The 17769-nt window shown below is 31.5% G+C and overlaps 4 protein-coding genes across 6 annotated transcripts in view; 3 read left to right on the forward strand and 1 right to left on the reverse strand.

The window, feature by feature from the left end:
* The first annotated feature begins 71 nt into the window (after nucleotides 1–71).
* LOC106719386 (TBC1 domain family member 15) lies at nucleotides 72–8330 on the forward strand. 3 transcript variants are annotated; one of them, XM_045678531.1, is made up of 10 exons: nucleotides 72–265; nucleotides 770–962; nucleotides 1315–1734; nucleotides 2518–2689; nucleotides 2940–3036; nucleotides 3540–3956; nucleotides 4638–4825; nucleotides 6383–6509; nucleotides 6633–6923; nucleotides 8177–8330. In XM_045678531.1, exons 1-10 carry the CDS (start codon nucleotides 224–226, stop codon nucleotides 8243–8245), a joined length of 2016 nt encoding a protein of 671 aa, XP_045534487.1. In that variant the 5' UTR covers nucleotides 72–223; the 3' UTR covers nucleotides 8246–8330. The 3 variants fall into 3 exon arrangements, with proteins under 3 accessions (XP_045534487.1, XP_045534489.1, XP_045534488.1); XM_045678533.1 differs by having other exon boundaries at nucleotides 6633–6876; XM_045678532.1 differs by having other exon boundaries at nucleotides 73–265; nucleotides 6633–6964; nucleotides 8177–8253.
* Nucleotides 8331–9766: 1436 nt separating this feature from the next.
* On the reverse strand, nucleotides 9767–10919 carry LOC106719485 (zinc finger protein 878-like; the record flags this gene model as incomplete). Its single annotated transcript, XM_045678665.1, has 2 exons — nucleotides 9767–10723; nucleotides 10794–10919. Coding segments are annotated over 2 exons (1083 nt in total), but the record flags the coding sequence as incomplete, so codon positions are not given.
* Nucleotides 10920–11859: 940 nt separating this feature from the next.
* On the forward strand, nucleotides 11860–12854 carry LOC106719385 (gem-associated protein 8). Its single transcript, XM_014513722.2, has one exon. It carries the CDS (start codon nucleotides 11878–11880, stop codon nucleotides 12583–12585), a length of 708 nt encoding a protein of 235 aa, XP_014369208.2. The 5' UTR covers nucleotides 11860–11877; the 3' UTR covers nucleotides 12586–12854.
* Nucleotides 12855–14976: 2122 nt separating this feature from the next.
* Nucleotides 14977–17769, forward strand: part of LOC106712217 (protein dachsous) — a 234886-nt gene continuing 232093 nt past the window's right edge. The window contains exon 1 of the mRNA XM_045678745.1: nucleotides 14977–15243. The gene's annotated coding sequence lies outside the window, so the exon portion shown is untranslated. The remainder of the gene's footprint in view (nucleotides 15244–17769) is intronic.

A 17769-nucleotide genomic window follows, 5' to 3' on the forward strand; every position in this document is an offset into this window, starting at 1 on the left:
GTTATTAAAATTCATAACTGAATATAGCAACCTTAGCAGTCTGTCTACGATATAATTATTCCAATAGTTTTTTTTTTTACTCTTTTCCTTTAAACTATGCTCCATTGTTTACCATTCACAAAAATAATAATATAAAATATGGATTTAAATTGGCAATAAGTGGTTTAGCGAATTACATGAGGTTTTCATTTAAACTTCCTTTGATTTATGTGTTGTAAACAAAATGTCTTCGAGTTCCGCTGAAGATATTCCCGAGCAGTGTAAAGTAAGCAACTTCTTCCTCAATAGAATTATTGTTTAGTTTTGCCACATAATTCTGACCTTGTAGTTTATCGGCGCTAGATCGATATGTACTTTAATTAAGGAAATTTTTCATAACATGGAAACTGCGTCACATCATGTCATAGTGCTGTGGTTTATTTGTTTACGATTCGTAATATTTATAACTTTTGAACATGACTATTTATAAATTTACATTATAATGATGTATATGTGTTAGTTTCTAGTTTGAGAAAAAATAATTATAAAGTACCCAACCAAAACGAAAATAATCATTTTGCAATACCCTCTTTGTTTGTTGCACTAGCTTTTGTAGCCAGTATGTGATTAATTATGATTGAATGATTTTTTTTTTGCTATAAATACCTTTAAGGACTTCTCCACATTGTAACTGAGTTAAATTTCATGTACATCTTTTCTCACAATTTCCTTAAAAAGTTTGTACCCCAAAGTTTTACTTCGCAATTTTTTATAACGATAAATGTTTCAGGATCTGTTTACACAGGATGGAGTATTGCTTAAGTCATGTATTGGCCGTTCAATTAATGAGCTGAACTCTATTGGCATGCTCTGTATAGTGCAGATTGCTGATAGTACTAAATACATAGAATGGAGACCAAATGATTTGATCACAATTGACTCCGACACACAGGATCAGGAGTGGGCAGTTGTTAATACTATTGGTCAGTATAATATTTATGTAACAAATACTTAATTTATATTAATATGTACAATAATATTTTTAAATAAATTAAATAAGTGTTTGGTTGTTTTACTTTTTATAAAAATTGTAATGTAGTGTGAATGTTCTTAAATTGTTTAAACTTCCGTGAGACATATTAATAAATTAATTTAGATTGGCTTAACTCACATTTGATCATCTGCTGATTACACCGACTAGTTTCGGAACTGTTTTTAAATTAATGTTATATAAACTATTGTTCTTATTAGAATAATAGTTTTGTTAATTCAATCAGTATTTTTGCTTTGGTGTGATTAAAAAGAAATTGCATGAAATAATGTCCGATATTTTAGGTCGTCGTCAACGAACTCTAAGTGGAAATATGACATCGGATTATGCAACCCTAAGAGCGCGAATAATAAAAATACCATTGAGCGAACTAAAAACATTCCGTGTCTCTAGAAACAATCAGCAGATGCAATTCTCCACCAAACCTGGTACCTGGCAGATGTCCTTTTATTTCCAACATGGGAACGCAGAAATCTTTGTAGCATACCTAAAGAATCACGTCAAAACAGCAAAAGCGAGAAATGATAAAAATACATACATAGTTGTGGAACCAAACAGAGAAACACAGGTTTTGAACAAGTCTTTTGCGGAACTAGAAATATTTACTGAGAATCCTACTGATGTTGTTTGGAGTTTGGTATCAAATTTGAGACAAAGACCTTATGAAACTACTATGGAGGCTTTTTCAAAACTTACTGATATTGGTAAGTATATTATATATAAATAACTATCCATGTTATATGAAGTATTTTTTAAAAACACTAACTTCTCAGGAACTTTATAGAAAAAATAATTTGGTGTTTTTTTTTATGGGGCTTTTGTTTATTGGGGCTTGAGTAATTAATACTTTTTGTTTAATTGCAAACACTGTACAGAAAGTGCTAGTGGTGAGTTATATCTCAGGTTTGATAGATTCCATTGAAAATAGCATCATCATAATGTTTTTATCTATTTAAAATTGTTTTATATTTTCTTAAAATTAACATTCATACTGTAAAACATATAGTGTAGGTACAATCAGAGCTCTGTGCGGTGTTCCACTTACAAAAGAATTGCCTCATTTCATGCAACCCCATTTTACAAAATAACCATTTAGGTAGTAGAGTTGCACAAACAATGGCATAATATTAAAAAGTTATTGTGTTCCACTCAACCACCTTTTTTTGTACAGACACATTTAAAAGCTGTTAATGTTGAAACAAGTGTTGCTTTATAGTTGGAACACCGCTAGTTTCCTCAGTAGTACATATAGTAGCTTAAAGTTCAATTACCATTAAATTAGTTAATGTTGTCTAAGTAATTAGTTTTCATAACTTATTTTTGAACATTTTACCTTGTCCACAAATTATTTATTTTTACCAACAATAATTTCTCATATCATTTAAATAACTGTTAATGTTATTACATAAAAAAAAAACAATTATTGTCTGTTATAATTTAGTATTCCCTTAACTTTAACATTTAGGTAATGTATCAACAAATTGCAGTGTATTACGGTAATGAGGCTTTGAATGGCAAACGAGATGTGTCAGAAGAAGTAGCTGATCTATTGACAAAGAGTATGAGTGCAATGGAGGATAGTACAGCGGTCACTAGGAGTGATGAATACGAAGTCATCAGTGTTAAACCCACTCTACCACCAAGACCTTGTATTCCCAGGTTTGATTGAATAGATTATTTTTTTTACAGTTAAAAAATAAGCTGGTTTTTCCTTTTATATGTCACTTAGCAATCTTGAAAGCTGCTTGTTTGTAATTTGTCTAGGCGCAGAGGTTTCATCTATTTGCCAACACTACAGTGGACCAGCGGTTAATTGTCATCAGTGCCCATCATACTGTATTTCATTATCAGCTGTACAGGATGTTCTTGGACCCTATTTTTACTATTTACATATATATTTTCATTTTAGAGGCACACCATTATCAACGGAGAAATGGGATGGCTTACAAGACACTGATGGTCGAGTGACAGAAGTGGAGGGAGTCAAACAACTTATATTTAGAGGGGTAAGTACACCTTTTTTAAAATAGTTTTACATAAATGTAAACATTTAAATAATTTTGCTATAAGTTCCATTTCAATAAAATAAAGTGTTTAGCACTCATTGTATCAAAGTTCAAAAATATAGGTAAAATTGTTTTTTTTTTATATTTCAAGGTGGCAAACGAACAAGATGCAGATGCGTTGCCTACCTTCAAACGACGAAGGAGGAGACGCACAAAAAAGAGATTTATATTTAACCTTCCTATGCATCTCCTCCTCCATCAAATCCACCTCTCCTTCCCATCCTTTCCTTATAAGAAAAGGGTTGAAAGGGAAAGAGGACTAAGATAAGGCCTCTGGCCCCACACTCATCAGACTGTACGCGGAATTACTTCCATTTGACGTCTGTCTTCTGTGTGGTTGTGGTATTTCACTAAGCGAGGCCAATTCGTGCAACAAATGTTATTACTGGTGTCTATTAACATTATTAACATTGATTATTAATATTCTTTTTAATTATTTCCAGGGTGTAGCACATTCCATACGTCATTCAGTGTGGAAATATTTATTAGATTATTATCCATGGACAATGACTCATTCGGAGATAAAAAATCTACAAAGACGTAAGACGGAGGAATATTTCTCTATGAAGTTACAATGGAGGTCAATGACCGAAGGACAGGAGTCGAGGTTCTCAGAGTACAGAGAGAGGAAGAGTTTAGTTGAGAAAGATGTTAATAGAACGGATCGAACCCATCCATTTTATGCCGGAGAGAATAATCCAAATTTAATTGTGCTTCAAGATATTTTAATGACATATGTGATGTACAATTTTGATTTAGGTTATGTACAAGGAATGAGCGATATTTTGGCGCCATTATTATTATTATTAGGCAATGAAGTGGATAGCTTTTGGTGTTTTGCCGGTTTCATGGAGAAGATTGTAAGTACAGTGCGAGGTAATCTTTTACACAAATAGTTTACTAACATAAATAAAACTACCACATGAAGTAGTAATTTATCTTTAACAAGCTGTCGCCCGCGACTCCTTCCGCGTGGATTTAAAAAAAAACTTAATAAGTATCCTATGTCTTCTTCCAGACTAAATTCTACATCTGTGCCAAATTTCATCAAGATCTGTTGAGCCGTTCCGGACATACCTTCAAATAAAAATAAACATTCGTATTAATAATAATAGTAAGCCTAGATATGTGTGGTGTAGAAAAACTAACGTTTCTTCTATATTTTATCCGAGATCAAAAAGACCTTATCATCCCAACGTATGCTTTTTTATTTCATATATCAAATAATTATTATTTGCTTGTATTATTCTTCCGAGTATTCGTGTGTTTTTGATATTTCTCCATATTTATCATCATCTCCTCAAGGAAAAGATCAACCTTTTCCCACTTACGTAGGGACGGTGCATCAAGTTTCCGTCCTCCACATCAATCTGTCTGCCATCATCTCCATTGTCATCCCCTTCTTGATGTCACCTTTCAAACCATCCATCTCTTCCTAGGCCTACCTTTACCGGTATATTTCTCCCTATTTATATTTAAAAAAAAAATTATGCATTGATCAGTTGTAAGATGATTGTAAGTGATAAATGTAAAAATTCCAGGCGCCTAACTTCGATATGGATCAGGCGGGTATGAAACAGCAGCTGTTGCACCTCCAGCAGCTGCTGACGTTTGCCAGCCCCGAGCTGGCTCAGCATCTCGCACAGAAAGACTCTGGCAATATGTATTTCTGCTTCCGATGGCTACTTGTTTGGTTCAAACGGGAGTTCTCGCATAGAGATATCATGAGGTCAGTGTAATTATCTTGTTTCAATGACTAATAAATAAATGAGATAATTGTATATAGAGTAAAAAAAATAGAAAATAAAGTCAATATTTGTTACAAAAATACATCTTATGTTATGTAATTTTGTATTTTATAAACAAAATAAAATATTAGGTCCTTACATATGAAATTGGCGTTTTGTATGGGAGGAACAAAAAGTCGAATATTTTTTAATATAATATATTTAATTAATCAAAGTATGAACCATTATTTTCTATGCACTTTTGCCATCTCATAGATAGTTCATTGATCCCTTTATTAAAAAAAAACAGTCGGACGGGAATCAATAAAATCTTTGAAGGCGATTTGGACTGCCCCATCGGAGTTCAATTTTTTCCCTTGCAAGAAGTTATCCAAATTTCGAAAAAAATGGTAATCTGTTGGAGCAAGGTCCGGGGAGTACGGAGGATGTCTTAGACTTTCCAATTGAAGCTCTTCTAATTTAGTAGCCGTCTGTTGCGCAGTGTGTGGTCTAGCGTTGTCGTGAAGCAGCAGTGGCGTGGAGCGATTGACCAGCCTAGGTTGTTTAGCCGCTAGCTTTTCCATCATGGTTTGCAATTGCTGACAATAGACATCAGCCGTAATAGTCTGGCCAGATTTGAGAAAACTGTAATGAACAATACCGGCACTAGTCCACCAAACGCTTACAAGTAACTTTTTTGGGGTTAATTTTCGCTTGGGGCAGTATTTGGCTGGCTGACCAGGATCCAACCATTGCGCTGAGCGCTTCCGATTATCGTAAAGAACCCATTTTTCATCACAGGTAATGATTCGGTTTAAAATACCTTCATTATTGTGCCGGTTTAGTAATGTAACGCAACAGTCGACGCGCGTTTGCCGGTTTGCTTCAGTCAATTCGTGAGGTACCCACCTTTCAAGCTTTTTAATCTTCCCAATTTTGTCAAGTGAATTAAAACAGTTTTATCACTAACATCGCAGCCTGCAGCTAACTCGGACGTGGTTTGCGATGGATCCGCTTCCACAATAGCCTTCAACTCTTCATTATCAACTTGAGTCTCAGGCCGTCCACGGGGCTTGTTCTGCAGATTGAAATTTCCAGAACGAAAACGTTGGAACCAAAAACGAACTGTGTTTTCTTTTGCAACACGACCGCCATACACATCATTCGCCCTTCGAGTCGGTTCCGCAGCACTAGTGCCACGGCGGAACTCGTACTCGTAAATAATGCGATATTTTAAGTTTTCCATTTTGTAAAATGAGTGACGCAAACAGAAAAAACAGAAGAAAAAAAACAAATGAATGACGGTCATCGAACCACAAATACATGAGTCTATAGCTGTACAAATTTGAATTTGGAATTCCTTACCAAAGAGGAGAAATTCGTGATTAAAGTGGCCAGTACGAAAAACCCCAATTTCATATGTAAGGACCTAATATTATAATGTTTAAAAAAAGATGTTACGTAACGTAGTATTTAATTTTTTTTTAATTTTTTTCGCTGAACAAAAATAATTGCACCAAATCTTGTTTTATAATAAAAAATATTTTTTCAATTTTCAGGCTGTGGGAAGTGCTCTGGACGGGGTTGCCATGCGCTAATTTCCATTTATTGATATGTGTTGCCATTCTCGATACAGAGAAAGATATTTTAATAGGCAAGGATTATGGATTTACTGAAGTTTTAAAAGTAAGTTATTTTTTTAATTTAATTTAATTTGCATCAAATATAATTCCGCGCGGACGGAGTCGCGGGCGACAGCTAATATAATAATGAAAATTATAGTAGCCACTAATAATATTATTTTTTCAGCATGTCAATGACTTGTCAATGAGGTTGGACGTTGACAAAATTCTGAGCACAGCGGAAGGCATTTACCATCAAATAGTATCAGCACCTCACTTAACAGACCAGATCCGAGTCATACTAGGTCTTCCTACCATCGGAAGGTCATATACAGAAGACAGTCACTCTGAAACAGAAGAAAAAGAAGCTAGTCCGAAAGCAGAATGTTCTAGAACGAAAGAAACTTCTAGAAGTAACGCTACCACAAATGGTAATGGCACAGACCAACGTGTTCTCTTTACACCGGAAGCAGATGAAGTTATGTATCAGATAGGCCTTGATATGAATTTCTGAGAGCGGTGATTATTACTCTCTCTGATTATATATGTATATATTTTTGTATGTATGTGCTTTGTATGTCATTTTGAACGATTCACAATATACATGATAATGTATATGCTTCGTATATAAATTAAATGTACTTTAAAATTATCTATATCGGTCAAATTATTTAATTTAACATAAATAAATAACTTATATTTGGAGTTCTCTGTAAAAAAAAATTAAGATGGTAATTTTTTTATTTATTTTTTGTGAATTGTTCAATTTTTTTTGCATGTTATTGCTTAAATACAGATTTTTACTGTTTTGTAGTTCTTTCCTATTTCATCCACAGTATATTATCTTTGTAGTTTTTTATTTAGTGTTTGAAAAAAAACCTTAATAGATATTTTTTGTGCACTTTGTAAATAACATTTTCCTAACATAGCTCGTATTTTTTTGTAATAATTAATCTATTTAAATGTAATAAATATGATTTTCTAAAAGATTGTGCGTTTTTAAAATTATTATTTAACTAATTTTAGTTAGTTTTATAAAATAGTACTACAAAAAAAAAATAAGAGACCAATTTCTTAGAAGCCAAAGCATTGAAAATGTCCCAGTTCTGAGTAGCAATAACCTTAGTATCTTTTAGCACCAAGAGTAGATTTAAAAAAATATATATTTCAAATCTATGCAGTTTTATTTTGATATATTATCTAGTTATAATCCAATGAACTAACACAAGTAATTTAGTATTTATAAGCATTGATTTCTATCTAATTATAATTTAAAAAAAAAAAGTTATAGCATATAGTGCGACAGACTTATCTGGCCTGGTTAGCACAATCTAATATATAAAATTCTCGTGTCACAGTTTTCGTCACCGTACTCCTCCGAAACGGCTCGACCGATTCTCATGAAATTTTGTGAGCATATTGAGTAGGTCTGAGAATCGGCTAACATCTATTTTTCATAACCCCCCCCCCCATTTTTTTTTAACTGCGCGCGGACGGAGTCGCGGGCGACAGCTAGTTGAAACTATAATAATCATTATGTTATTTGTGTCATTTACTTTGTTTAAATTTTCTGACAAAACTAACCAATAACAACGCTTTCCTTAACGGACCATATTAGTTTGTATAACTATATTTAATTTTTATTTTGTTAGGTTGGTACCAAGTTTTATGCTTTTTCTTTGTAAATTATTTTTTCTAAGATAACAATAAAGTTATTCTTTTCTATTGCAGGTTACACTCGAATATAATGGAATGCAAATATCTATTGTAACAAAAACTGTGTGGGCTTTACTGGCCTAGTACAAGTGTAAATGTTTGTATATAACATTATATACAATACAAAGCTTGATATAAACTACAGAGTGATATTTTTTCTAATTTTCTATAGCACGCTTTATAAAAAATATATTTATGCCACTGGTGTTGAACCGGAATAAAAAATTTCATTTTAAAAGGTACTCTTTCTTGTCATAATCTTTGCCATTTTGTAATTTTCTCATCAATTTATAAAAAAAAAACGCAACGAAGTAGTTTTTTAATTAATTGTAGCATTTTTAAATTTCATTATTCGTTGAATTATATTGTTTTTTTTTAATTCCATCCAACTGGTAGATATTAATTTTAATAGAGATTTGTATATTATTGTTAACACTTTGAATGCCACAGAATTTTTTTACGTCTTCTTAGACAACAAAAAATCGTAATGGCTTGTAATGTATTAAATTGAAATCCTGAGGATAAACAAAGTAATTAATCTATTTGCACTGACAAAATTGTGATAGAAATAAGATTATGTTTTATAGAATTATATATATTTAGATATTTAAAATATGGTGCATTATCGTCAATTTTTTACGAATCAAAACCAGTTTGTATTTTTGTATTATAGCTCTATTCATTCTCTTACTTATTTAACCCTAAATGTGTTAATTGTCACTTTATTTTTCAGTGTTTAGTTTAGTAGTAGTTTAGTTTTTGATTTTGTTTGGTTCTTTTATAATTTGTAATATAGTATTTTTTTGTCCAATTTCACAGTTCATTTATCCAGACATACTTAATAAATTTACTTGTAATTTTATAGGGAAGAAATTAAAATTGTTTTTTAAATTAAATTCAAACATATATGATGACGTTTTTTATTTTAACCCTTTGAGTGCTATCTTATTTGACATTTATCTAATACTAGCTTTTACCCGCGACTCCGTCCGCGCGGAATAAAAAAAAATGCACACAAGATAAAAAAGTTCCTATGTTCGTCTCCTAGTTCTAAGCTACCTCCCCATCAATTTTCAGCTAAATCAGTTCGACCGATCTTGAGTTATAAATAGTGTAACTAACACGACTTTCTTTTATATAGATGAAGTGAATACCTTTTTTGGGGAATTTAATAAAACTAAGTATTAATAGTTTTTTTTATTAAATATATTATAAACTATACTTATAATTACTATAAATATTTGAAATACTAATAATAATATAATTTCAAATGGTAAAAAGGAAAACTGGTTTAGAAGAGGGTGTTATGACTAGAATAATTGTAATGAGTGTACTTTGAGGTCTCACAACCGGAGCCTGAGCTTTTAAGTCAAAATATTTTTACTACACTTGTTGGACATAGTGTGTGTAATATTTAACTGAGATCAAATTAAAGTGAAAGAAAATCTAAAGGAAGTTCATCTTACATAACTTTATCAAATCTCAACTTCATGATATGTAAATTCAACAAATTAAATTAGTTTCACATTTAGAATTGAATATTGTATCTTTAGAGTTTTTATTTTGCATTTACAAAATTAATTTCAAAGTAACAAATATCCACAATTATTTACATGACGTATGTGATTTTAAATGAACATTCAACCCATACCTAGTTTGGTATGATTTGACACACAAGTGACAGTGAAAGTTTTTGACACCAGTATGTGTTAGAGAATGTCGCTGCAATTCCGACTTTGAGAAAAATCTCTTTCCGCAACTTTCACAACCATATTTCTTTTCTTTTAGATGACTCTTACGGATATGTGAACTGCGAGAACTTGATGAAATAAAGGTAGCATTGCAGACTTCGCATTTGTGATTTCTAACTCTCTTGTGGTTCCATAGAATATGTGAATGTAGACCTCCGGGGACTTTAAATCTTTTCGGACAGTATTTACAACTGTACGGACGATCATTACTATGAGTTAACATATGGATTCTAATGTAGCTTGGTGGATAAGATTTACCACATTGGTCACACTGCCTCAAATCCTTATCAGATTTGTTCTTATCTTTATTATTGATATTTGGTTGGCAGAAATGTGTTTGCAAATCTTCAACATTGTAGAATCCTTCCCAGCAGTTTTCACATAAATATGGTTTTAAATGTAATTTTCTATGTAGAACTAAAGAACGAAAATCTTCAAATTTCTCATTACAATATTCACATTCTCTGCCAATGACATTTTTTACAGGATGATTTTTTAAACAGTGCTCATGCAAGACCTTAGCTGAATAGAACATCATTTTACATTCAACACAGTATAGATTGTTGGACTGGCATTCAGAATTAACTGTGGACTTTCTAATTTTCATTAACTTTTTCTTTTTATGATGTTTTGGTACATCGTAATGATCTGGTTCTAAACTAGATTCAAAATGTTCATTCGTAGGATTTAATACATTACTTTCAGCCAATGTTTTCGCACTTGACTCTATCAAGATTTTAAATGAGTAAGTCAATATAAGTTGGTGAACACAGTTTATACAAATATTCTCTGGTAGTGCACCTTCAGTGACCTGGAACAAATACTTAGATTAATAATATTTACAAGTTTCGGTAAATTTAATGAAATGTTTTCATAATCACCTTGTAACTATAAAAGTTTAATAATATGTCTGACAATAATACACTTTCGCCAGAAATGGAAATTTTTGTATGTACGTGCCTCATCTCTTTGTCACTGCCTAAACATGTACGGCAGCGATTCATGTTATATAAATTGTTTTACGAAGTTATAAATCTTCCAAAACAATAAACAATATTATTGATTTTTTTATGACAGCAGCAGCAGTATACACAATATGTCAATGTCATAATATATTTGTTTTTTTTTTCAATTTATTAAGGCATTGGATATCGGTGTTCTTTAGCCTATAAAAATATTTGAGACTACCAGTGCTACCAACTCTAATTGTGTGTTGCAAGTGTTTTACGAATTTTAAAAAGTGTAAGAAGGTTTGGTATTCACTTATTTTAAACCAGTTTTGAGAGTTAAGTTTAACAGATAAAATGTTAGCCCACCTCTGCTATAGAAAGCAAAAATTAATGATGTCTGTGACTTGTCAGTGGTTTAACAAAATCTGCTCCTTTGATCTTGTGATGAATCCACATATCATATTTATTTTTAAATGCGATAGTGATCCAATGTAGGGATATACTTTCAATTTATTAATATGCTTTTGATATTTCTTTCTATTATAATAAAACTTTAATCTTAGGTCTAATGGATGGGAATGATATAGAACAAAACTGGGAAAGTGTTGAAAATCCTGAAAATGTCCTAAGGTTTCATTCAAGAGTGATCTCTATAAATAAGAAGCTATAAAGTTATCAACACATTTATTTGGAGAAATTATAAAAAATAATATCTTGAAGCTAATAGAAAGATACAATATGCAGTTCAAATTTACTTCAATTTATACGATTAAATGAAACTTATATACCTACAGGTTTTATACATTAAATTTTATAAATAATTAACGCAAGTCTGGAAAATGTGCTTTTTAATAAATGGAAGACCAAAATCTCTGTTTGAAATGTTTATGTATGCGATATATTATGTTGTTAGTAAGTCAACTAAGTTATTGATAGTTTGACATTTATTATGCTCTTTGGTTCGACAAAGTGCACGTACGACAGATGACACATGACAGCTTTTAAAACCTATACGATGTCACAACAATTGCCCGACAAACAAAATAAATGTGAATCAGGGGTAGGACAGAAAAAACCGCGAAGAAAACGTAAAAAAAAGACCAGTGGTAATCAAAAAACGGGCCGAAAAGATATAAGGAAAAAGAATTCAAAGTTATCCATATCGATGAGTTTATGGGCGGAAAATTTTGCTGTGGCCTCAACATGGCAATTGAAGCACCAGCTAGCGTATTGGAAGGCGAAGGCTATTGGTTTAGAGTACGAAAATAAAGTTTTGCATGATATCATTCGGAAGAATCATTATGTTGATGATAACTGTGTTAATTCTGAAATAGAGACAAACGAGTGTTCAGAAAATGAAGAGTCGGGTGAAAATGAGAGAGAGGTAGAAACTTACGAAGAATGTAATGATGAAATGGATTTTGAAGTAAGTGAGGAATTTATACAGTTTTTGGCGGCTAATGCGAAGTACAAAGAAGATGCTAGGAGGGAAAGAGAGCTTTTAAAAGCAAAACATGAACAAGAAGAATTAAATGTAACGCAAGAAAAATTAGAGACTTCTGAAGAGAAGGAACAAAAATTAAAAGAGTTGTATGGTAATCGCTGGCAAAGAATATCGGCTATAGAAGTTGCAATGCAATCACAATTTATTAATGAAATTGATAAAGATCAGCCAATGTATTGGCCAAATATACCATTTAATTTTGAATTTAATGTTGTTTGAATGTGAATTCACATAGTTATGGATATGCAGGTTATTAACTGTATTGTGCAGTTATTTTTGAACACATTCAGTTAAATTCATAGATATAACCTATAAATTGGGTTTTTCATAAAACTTTGACATCTAATCTAGAGTCAAATGTTGCTTTATAATTTTGTATTCTAAATAACATTAAGGCTTCCACAACAGGCCTCCGGAGCACATTTGTTCTTCGGAATAGTTATTCAAATGAACTTGTAAAGCAAGTTGGTGGCACTGTGTGTGTTAATAACTTCATATTTTTTTTTTACTTAAAATGTTTTTTTTTTATTTTAGGTTTTTGGTTATGTAATATAATTTTTTTTGTACATCCTAACAGTTAACATCTTAAATACAATGTGAGTAAAGAGAATAGCTGTAAATTTATTATAAAAGTATCAAACTAATATATTTGGATCCATCTACAATTTATATCTAGTTAAATAAATGTCTAAAGTTTTATAAAAGTTTTTTATTTTATTTTACAAATTGGAAAAACTTTATTACAAATTATTAATTTATCCTGATGAAAAATTTAAATCTATGTACTAAATGTGGTAAGTACCAATAAACATTGTTTTATAAAACAAGCAACAATCAACATGTCAATAATTATAGAATTTGTTCACTATATTAGTCCAGTGGTTTAAAAATGCGGCAACAATAATCAAACATTGATTTGTATAATAAAAGAAGATAGGCTCAGATGCAATATCAAGAGATAGAGCCACAGACAAGCGGGAAGTTATGTAAAAATAAATGAGTGTCAAGTCTATCAGTATGTATATATCTTAGTAATATTATAAATGCGAATGTTTGGATGTATGTTTGTTGGAAGGTAACTTCAGAACGACTCAAAGGATTTCGACAAAATTTGTCATATATATATAACATAGTCAGAACACATAGGCTACTTATTAAGTTTTTTTTTAAATTGCGCGCGGATGGAGTCGCGGGCAACAGTTAGTATATATACATATGGAGCGTCGGTGGCGCTGTGGTTAAAAACCGGATTTGTAATCTACAGGTTCAGATAACCCGCAACGTACCAATGTGTTTTTCGTATTTCATACAGTCGAGGACGTTTATTTCCTATCCATGGGGTGAAATGTCATTTGAAATGATTCATTTGAGATGAATAATAATCATAGTCATTATCATGCTAGTCACATGGGGTCGGCGCACAGGGTTTTATAAACTTTAAAGTTTGGGCTTAATTTTTTAAGGCCGGTCACCTGCCTGTCACCAACCTTGTTAAACTAGTCATAGTAACATATATACTAGCTAATTTATACATCTAATTTTCGCAATTTTAATCAACTAATTTATTATTTGGTGAAAACTAAAATTAGTTGTAATATTAAAAAGTAACGTGGCTACACCGCATATTTCCCGCGATCACAATAGAGAACTGTGATTGTAAATTAAATTGAAGCCTCGCTGTATCGCGATTGCGGACAACAATGTAAGTGCTTGCACGCGCACGCGCAGGCGCAGGCGTAGCTTTGCTCCTCCTTTTGCAATATCTTCATCATTTAGAGTAAGGTGCCGTGTAAGTTTAGAACTTAAGTGTATGTACTGATGACATCTTGAATTGTACTTTCAATGTTTTCATGCTTGTTATGCTTTGGTTTGATGTTTAGTTTATAATTTTTTTGAGAAATTATAAGTAGGGTAATTCTACATAATCCTACATCTACATAAATGTAGATTGAAATAAGGTAATCAAGATATGGGAAAATTTAGAGTCGATAAATTGTGTTTTAGCAGTCTTGAATATAGTTGAATAATCCGGGAAGTAAGTAATAGTTTTCGCTGAGATTTTAACTTATAAAAAAAAGCAAACATTAGTTGTTCATGAGTTGTGAGAAATATACATGAAAAAATGATTGAATGGTTTTTACGTTGACCTCCTTACTACATATCGCACGCGTTGATATCTTTTACTTGTAGAAAATGAAATCTTTTAAGTTAGGGATTTTTATTAAGTCTTTTTATTCAACCCTAAGCAACAATATACTTTATGGGCGGAAAAAGAATGTAGGTACAGTTCAAGTACTTAATTTTTATGTGTTCAACAGGTAACGCACGTGGTTTAGAGTTATGTAATTAGGATGTAATCATGTGGGATGATATATTAAAACTTAAAAAAAAGACAAATACAACATCATATGTGGAACGTGTGTAATATAATTGTCGAAGGCTTTATCTTTTATCATTGGCTGAGCGGATCAGGCGTCCCTATCCAGAGGAGCTACGAAATTGGCGTTCAAACGGTATGCGAACGCCAAGCACAACCTGTTATGAGGGGGGAGCGTCCCGGGGGTGCGGGGCGCGGCGGGCGGCGGGCGCGCCAGTGCCTTCGGTGTCTCGGCCGCGATCAGCCGCTCTGTCGCGACTCTAAACTTAACGCACAAAAACACGTTTTCAACAAAAGTGTTAACTTAAAAGTGTCGACATTCTTAACATAACGTAAACCGTGTATTCGGATTGCAGTGTAGTGTTAATAACAAAGAAATTGCAATCATTTGTGTATCAGTGTTCTTGTTACGGGCTATTTCCGAAAAAAAAAAGTTGAGATAAAAAAGAGGAATTGATTATGTTCGTGAACGAAACTGTGTTGTGTTGAGGATTCTGGAGGTTGGTTCACTTTCGATGTTTCGACGGAGCTTAGGGCGCGAGCTTAGCGGGAAAGTTAGCTGGACGTGTTGTTAGTGCTCGGCTAAGTTAAAGCTTCGAGTTTCTCAACGTCGCCTCTATTCTCGTTTCATTATACACCTGTGTTATTATAATATAGTGTCGTACTTTATTAATATTTTAATTCGTGATGAAAATCAATACAAAATAGTAGAAATTGTTAAAATTTATTCACGTTACTTATAGAAGAGTACAAAACGTCATATGGTGGTCATGAGTGTCTTAAACATTTAAACCTGTACTCCAAGATGGTATAAATCTAGTTATCAGCGAACGTCTGATTTGATTAGTTTTGACACAAATCCATCTACAATACGATGATTACAATAATGACATAAAAAAGACATCAACGCGTACGGTATGTTCGTGTTGAATAATTTTTTAGTAAAAATATTGCAAGCTATATATGAATTTCACTTCAAATATAAAAGATGAATACATATTAATAAAACCATGTTGAAAATTGAATTCTTATGAAAGAAGTAAAATTTAAAGTATTCTTTATATTTTTCTTTAAATCCGTCGGGCGTAAGCTACCATATCGGCAAGTGTTTTTAACCAAAGTCGCGGTTTTATTAGAAGTAAAGAATACTATTTAAAAATTACAATCAGCATTACACAATGAACAATAAATACGTTTGAGAATATCCCCTCTAAGTTATCTATCATTACGGAGAATCGTTGACAAGAAAATGATTTGAAGAAACACTGAACAAAAACCACTAAGAGCGGCCAACGGGAATCGAACCGAGAATAGTTTCGAACCGCACAATATAATGGAAAATGCGTTATAACAATTTAGAGATAGAGAACAATTGGATAGGCGGTGAACACGGCTGAGAAACGACGGATATATTAATATATACACTATTATGGACAACATATGATTTCTTAAATATTATTAAAGATTTTAAAAGAGTATTTGATAATTTGCTATATTAACATTATACATAGATGCATACATTGAATTTAAATCTCTACACATTTTTCAATTATGTTACATTTTCTATAATTTAATAATACATACGTATAGTTTTATTATCTTACAAATATTATCTATGTTTGTTTGAAGGTATCGATAGATCGGCTCAACAGTCTTGATAAAATTTGGCACAGATGTAGAACATAGTCTGGAAGAACACATATGCTACTTATAAAGTTTTTTTTAATTCTAGTGGATTCGCGGGCAAAAACTATTAAGACATATAAAATTCAATACAATTCGATATTCAAATGTTTTACTTCATAATTTTTGTGAAAATGTAGATTTTAAAATCTTTCTCTAAAGAGGTTAAAAGGTTGAGAGGTTTTATACGAGTAATTTACCAGTTTTAGATACAGTTTTAAAGTCACCGTTATTTTAATTGGCATTTCATAATGCTTACTTAATACATTAAGGTTATTTAGAATAATGTTTCTTTACATATGAGAGGAAATCTCAATTACAAACAAGAATAATATGTCAAGTTAAATATAATTCGTACATTTGTGAAATGACTGAAATGCGGTAATATGTCAGTAGAAAATGACAATTATAAACTAAGTAACTTAAGTTTCAAGTTACAGTTTAAGTATATTATTTATTATTTTAAACTTATTATAAATATCATGATTTAAATTAATTAATGTTTTATTTTAGGCATTATTAAGGTAATTTTAGTTGAAATGGGATATTGTTGTAGATTAAGTGACAATTATCAATTTTTGTTTCGTATTTCAATAGGATTAATATTAATTTTATTAAATTTCATACATCATTAAAGGAATTTCAACTTAACATACTAAGTATGTATAATGCAAAAATAAATAGGACGAGTTTTAAAAAGGCAACATGAGTTAAATCTGTAGTAAATCTGTACACAATAATGTTTGACCTGTTGATGTTAACATGGAAATTATTTTTATAAGAAAAGTAATTTTGGTTACAATTTGGGATGGTCTTTTACATTTCGTGTTATTTTGTTTAAACATAAAATCGTCATTCAACTGCGTCGTGTTTTGTTCTTGTTGTTAATAAATCGCGATAAGAAGATTAAATAAATCTGTTTTGTGTTTTTGGAGCTTTTGTTTATACTTTTGTGTGCTCGATTTTGTACATTAAAAAAATCACAATTTTTATTTTGTTAAGTTAAATGAATTACCAAGATTTGAAAAAGAAAACTTATTAACTTTATTTTTTTAGCATAATTTGTTTTGTTTTTAATTTGTAAAGTGAATTGTAGAACGTAACATAATCACTAAATTTCAATGGACGTTTTACCATCATACTGAAGTAGTGTTTATGATAAAACTCTATATTTTCGACATACTATAAATATCTGTAACACGATTATCCAACTAAATCGATTACTTACAAGTGTACATAAATCTCGATTCAAATCGATTGTAAATGTAACTAACACGAATATAAATCGATCCTTAAATTCTTTCGAATTAAGAATAAAATAAATCGACTGACGAAATTTATTT

Source organism: Papilio machaon, chromosome 7 (assembly GCF_912999745.1).
Source record: "Papilio machaon chromosome 7, ilPapMach1.1, whole genome shotgun sequence".
Taxonomy (NCBI): Eukaryota; Metazoa; Arthropoda; class Insecta; order Lepidoptera; family Papilionidae; genus Papilio; species Papilio machaon.

Bases quoted from the DNA above. Each gene is read 5' to 3' on its own strand.
- LOC106719386 (XM_045678531.1), top strand. From the start codon at position 224: ATGTCTTCGAGTTCCGCTGAAGATATTCCCGAGCAGTGTAAA. The intron at 266-769 runs GTAAGCAACTTC...TAAATGTTTCAG, and splicing joins ATATTCCCGAGCAGTGTAAA to GATCTGTTTACACAGGATGG. The intron at 4,826-6,382 runs GTCAGTGTAATT...TTCAATTTTCAG, and splicing joins TCGCATAGAGATATCATGAG to GCTGTGGGAAGTGCTCTGGA.
- LOC106719385 (XM_014513722.2), top strand. From the start codon at position 11,878: ATGTCACAACAATTGCCCGACAAACAAAATAAATGTGAATCAGGGGTA.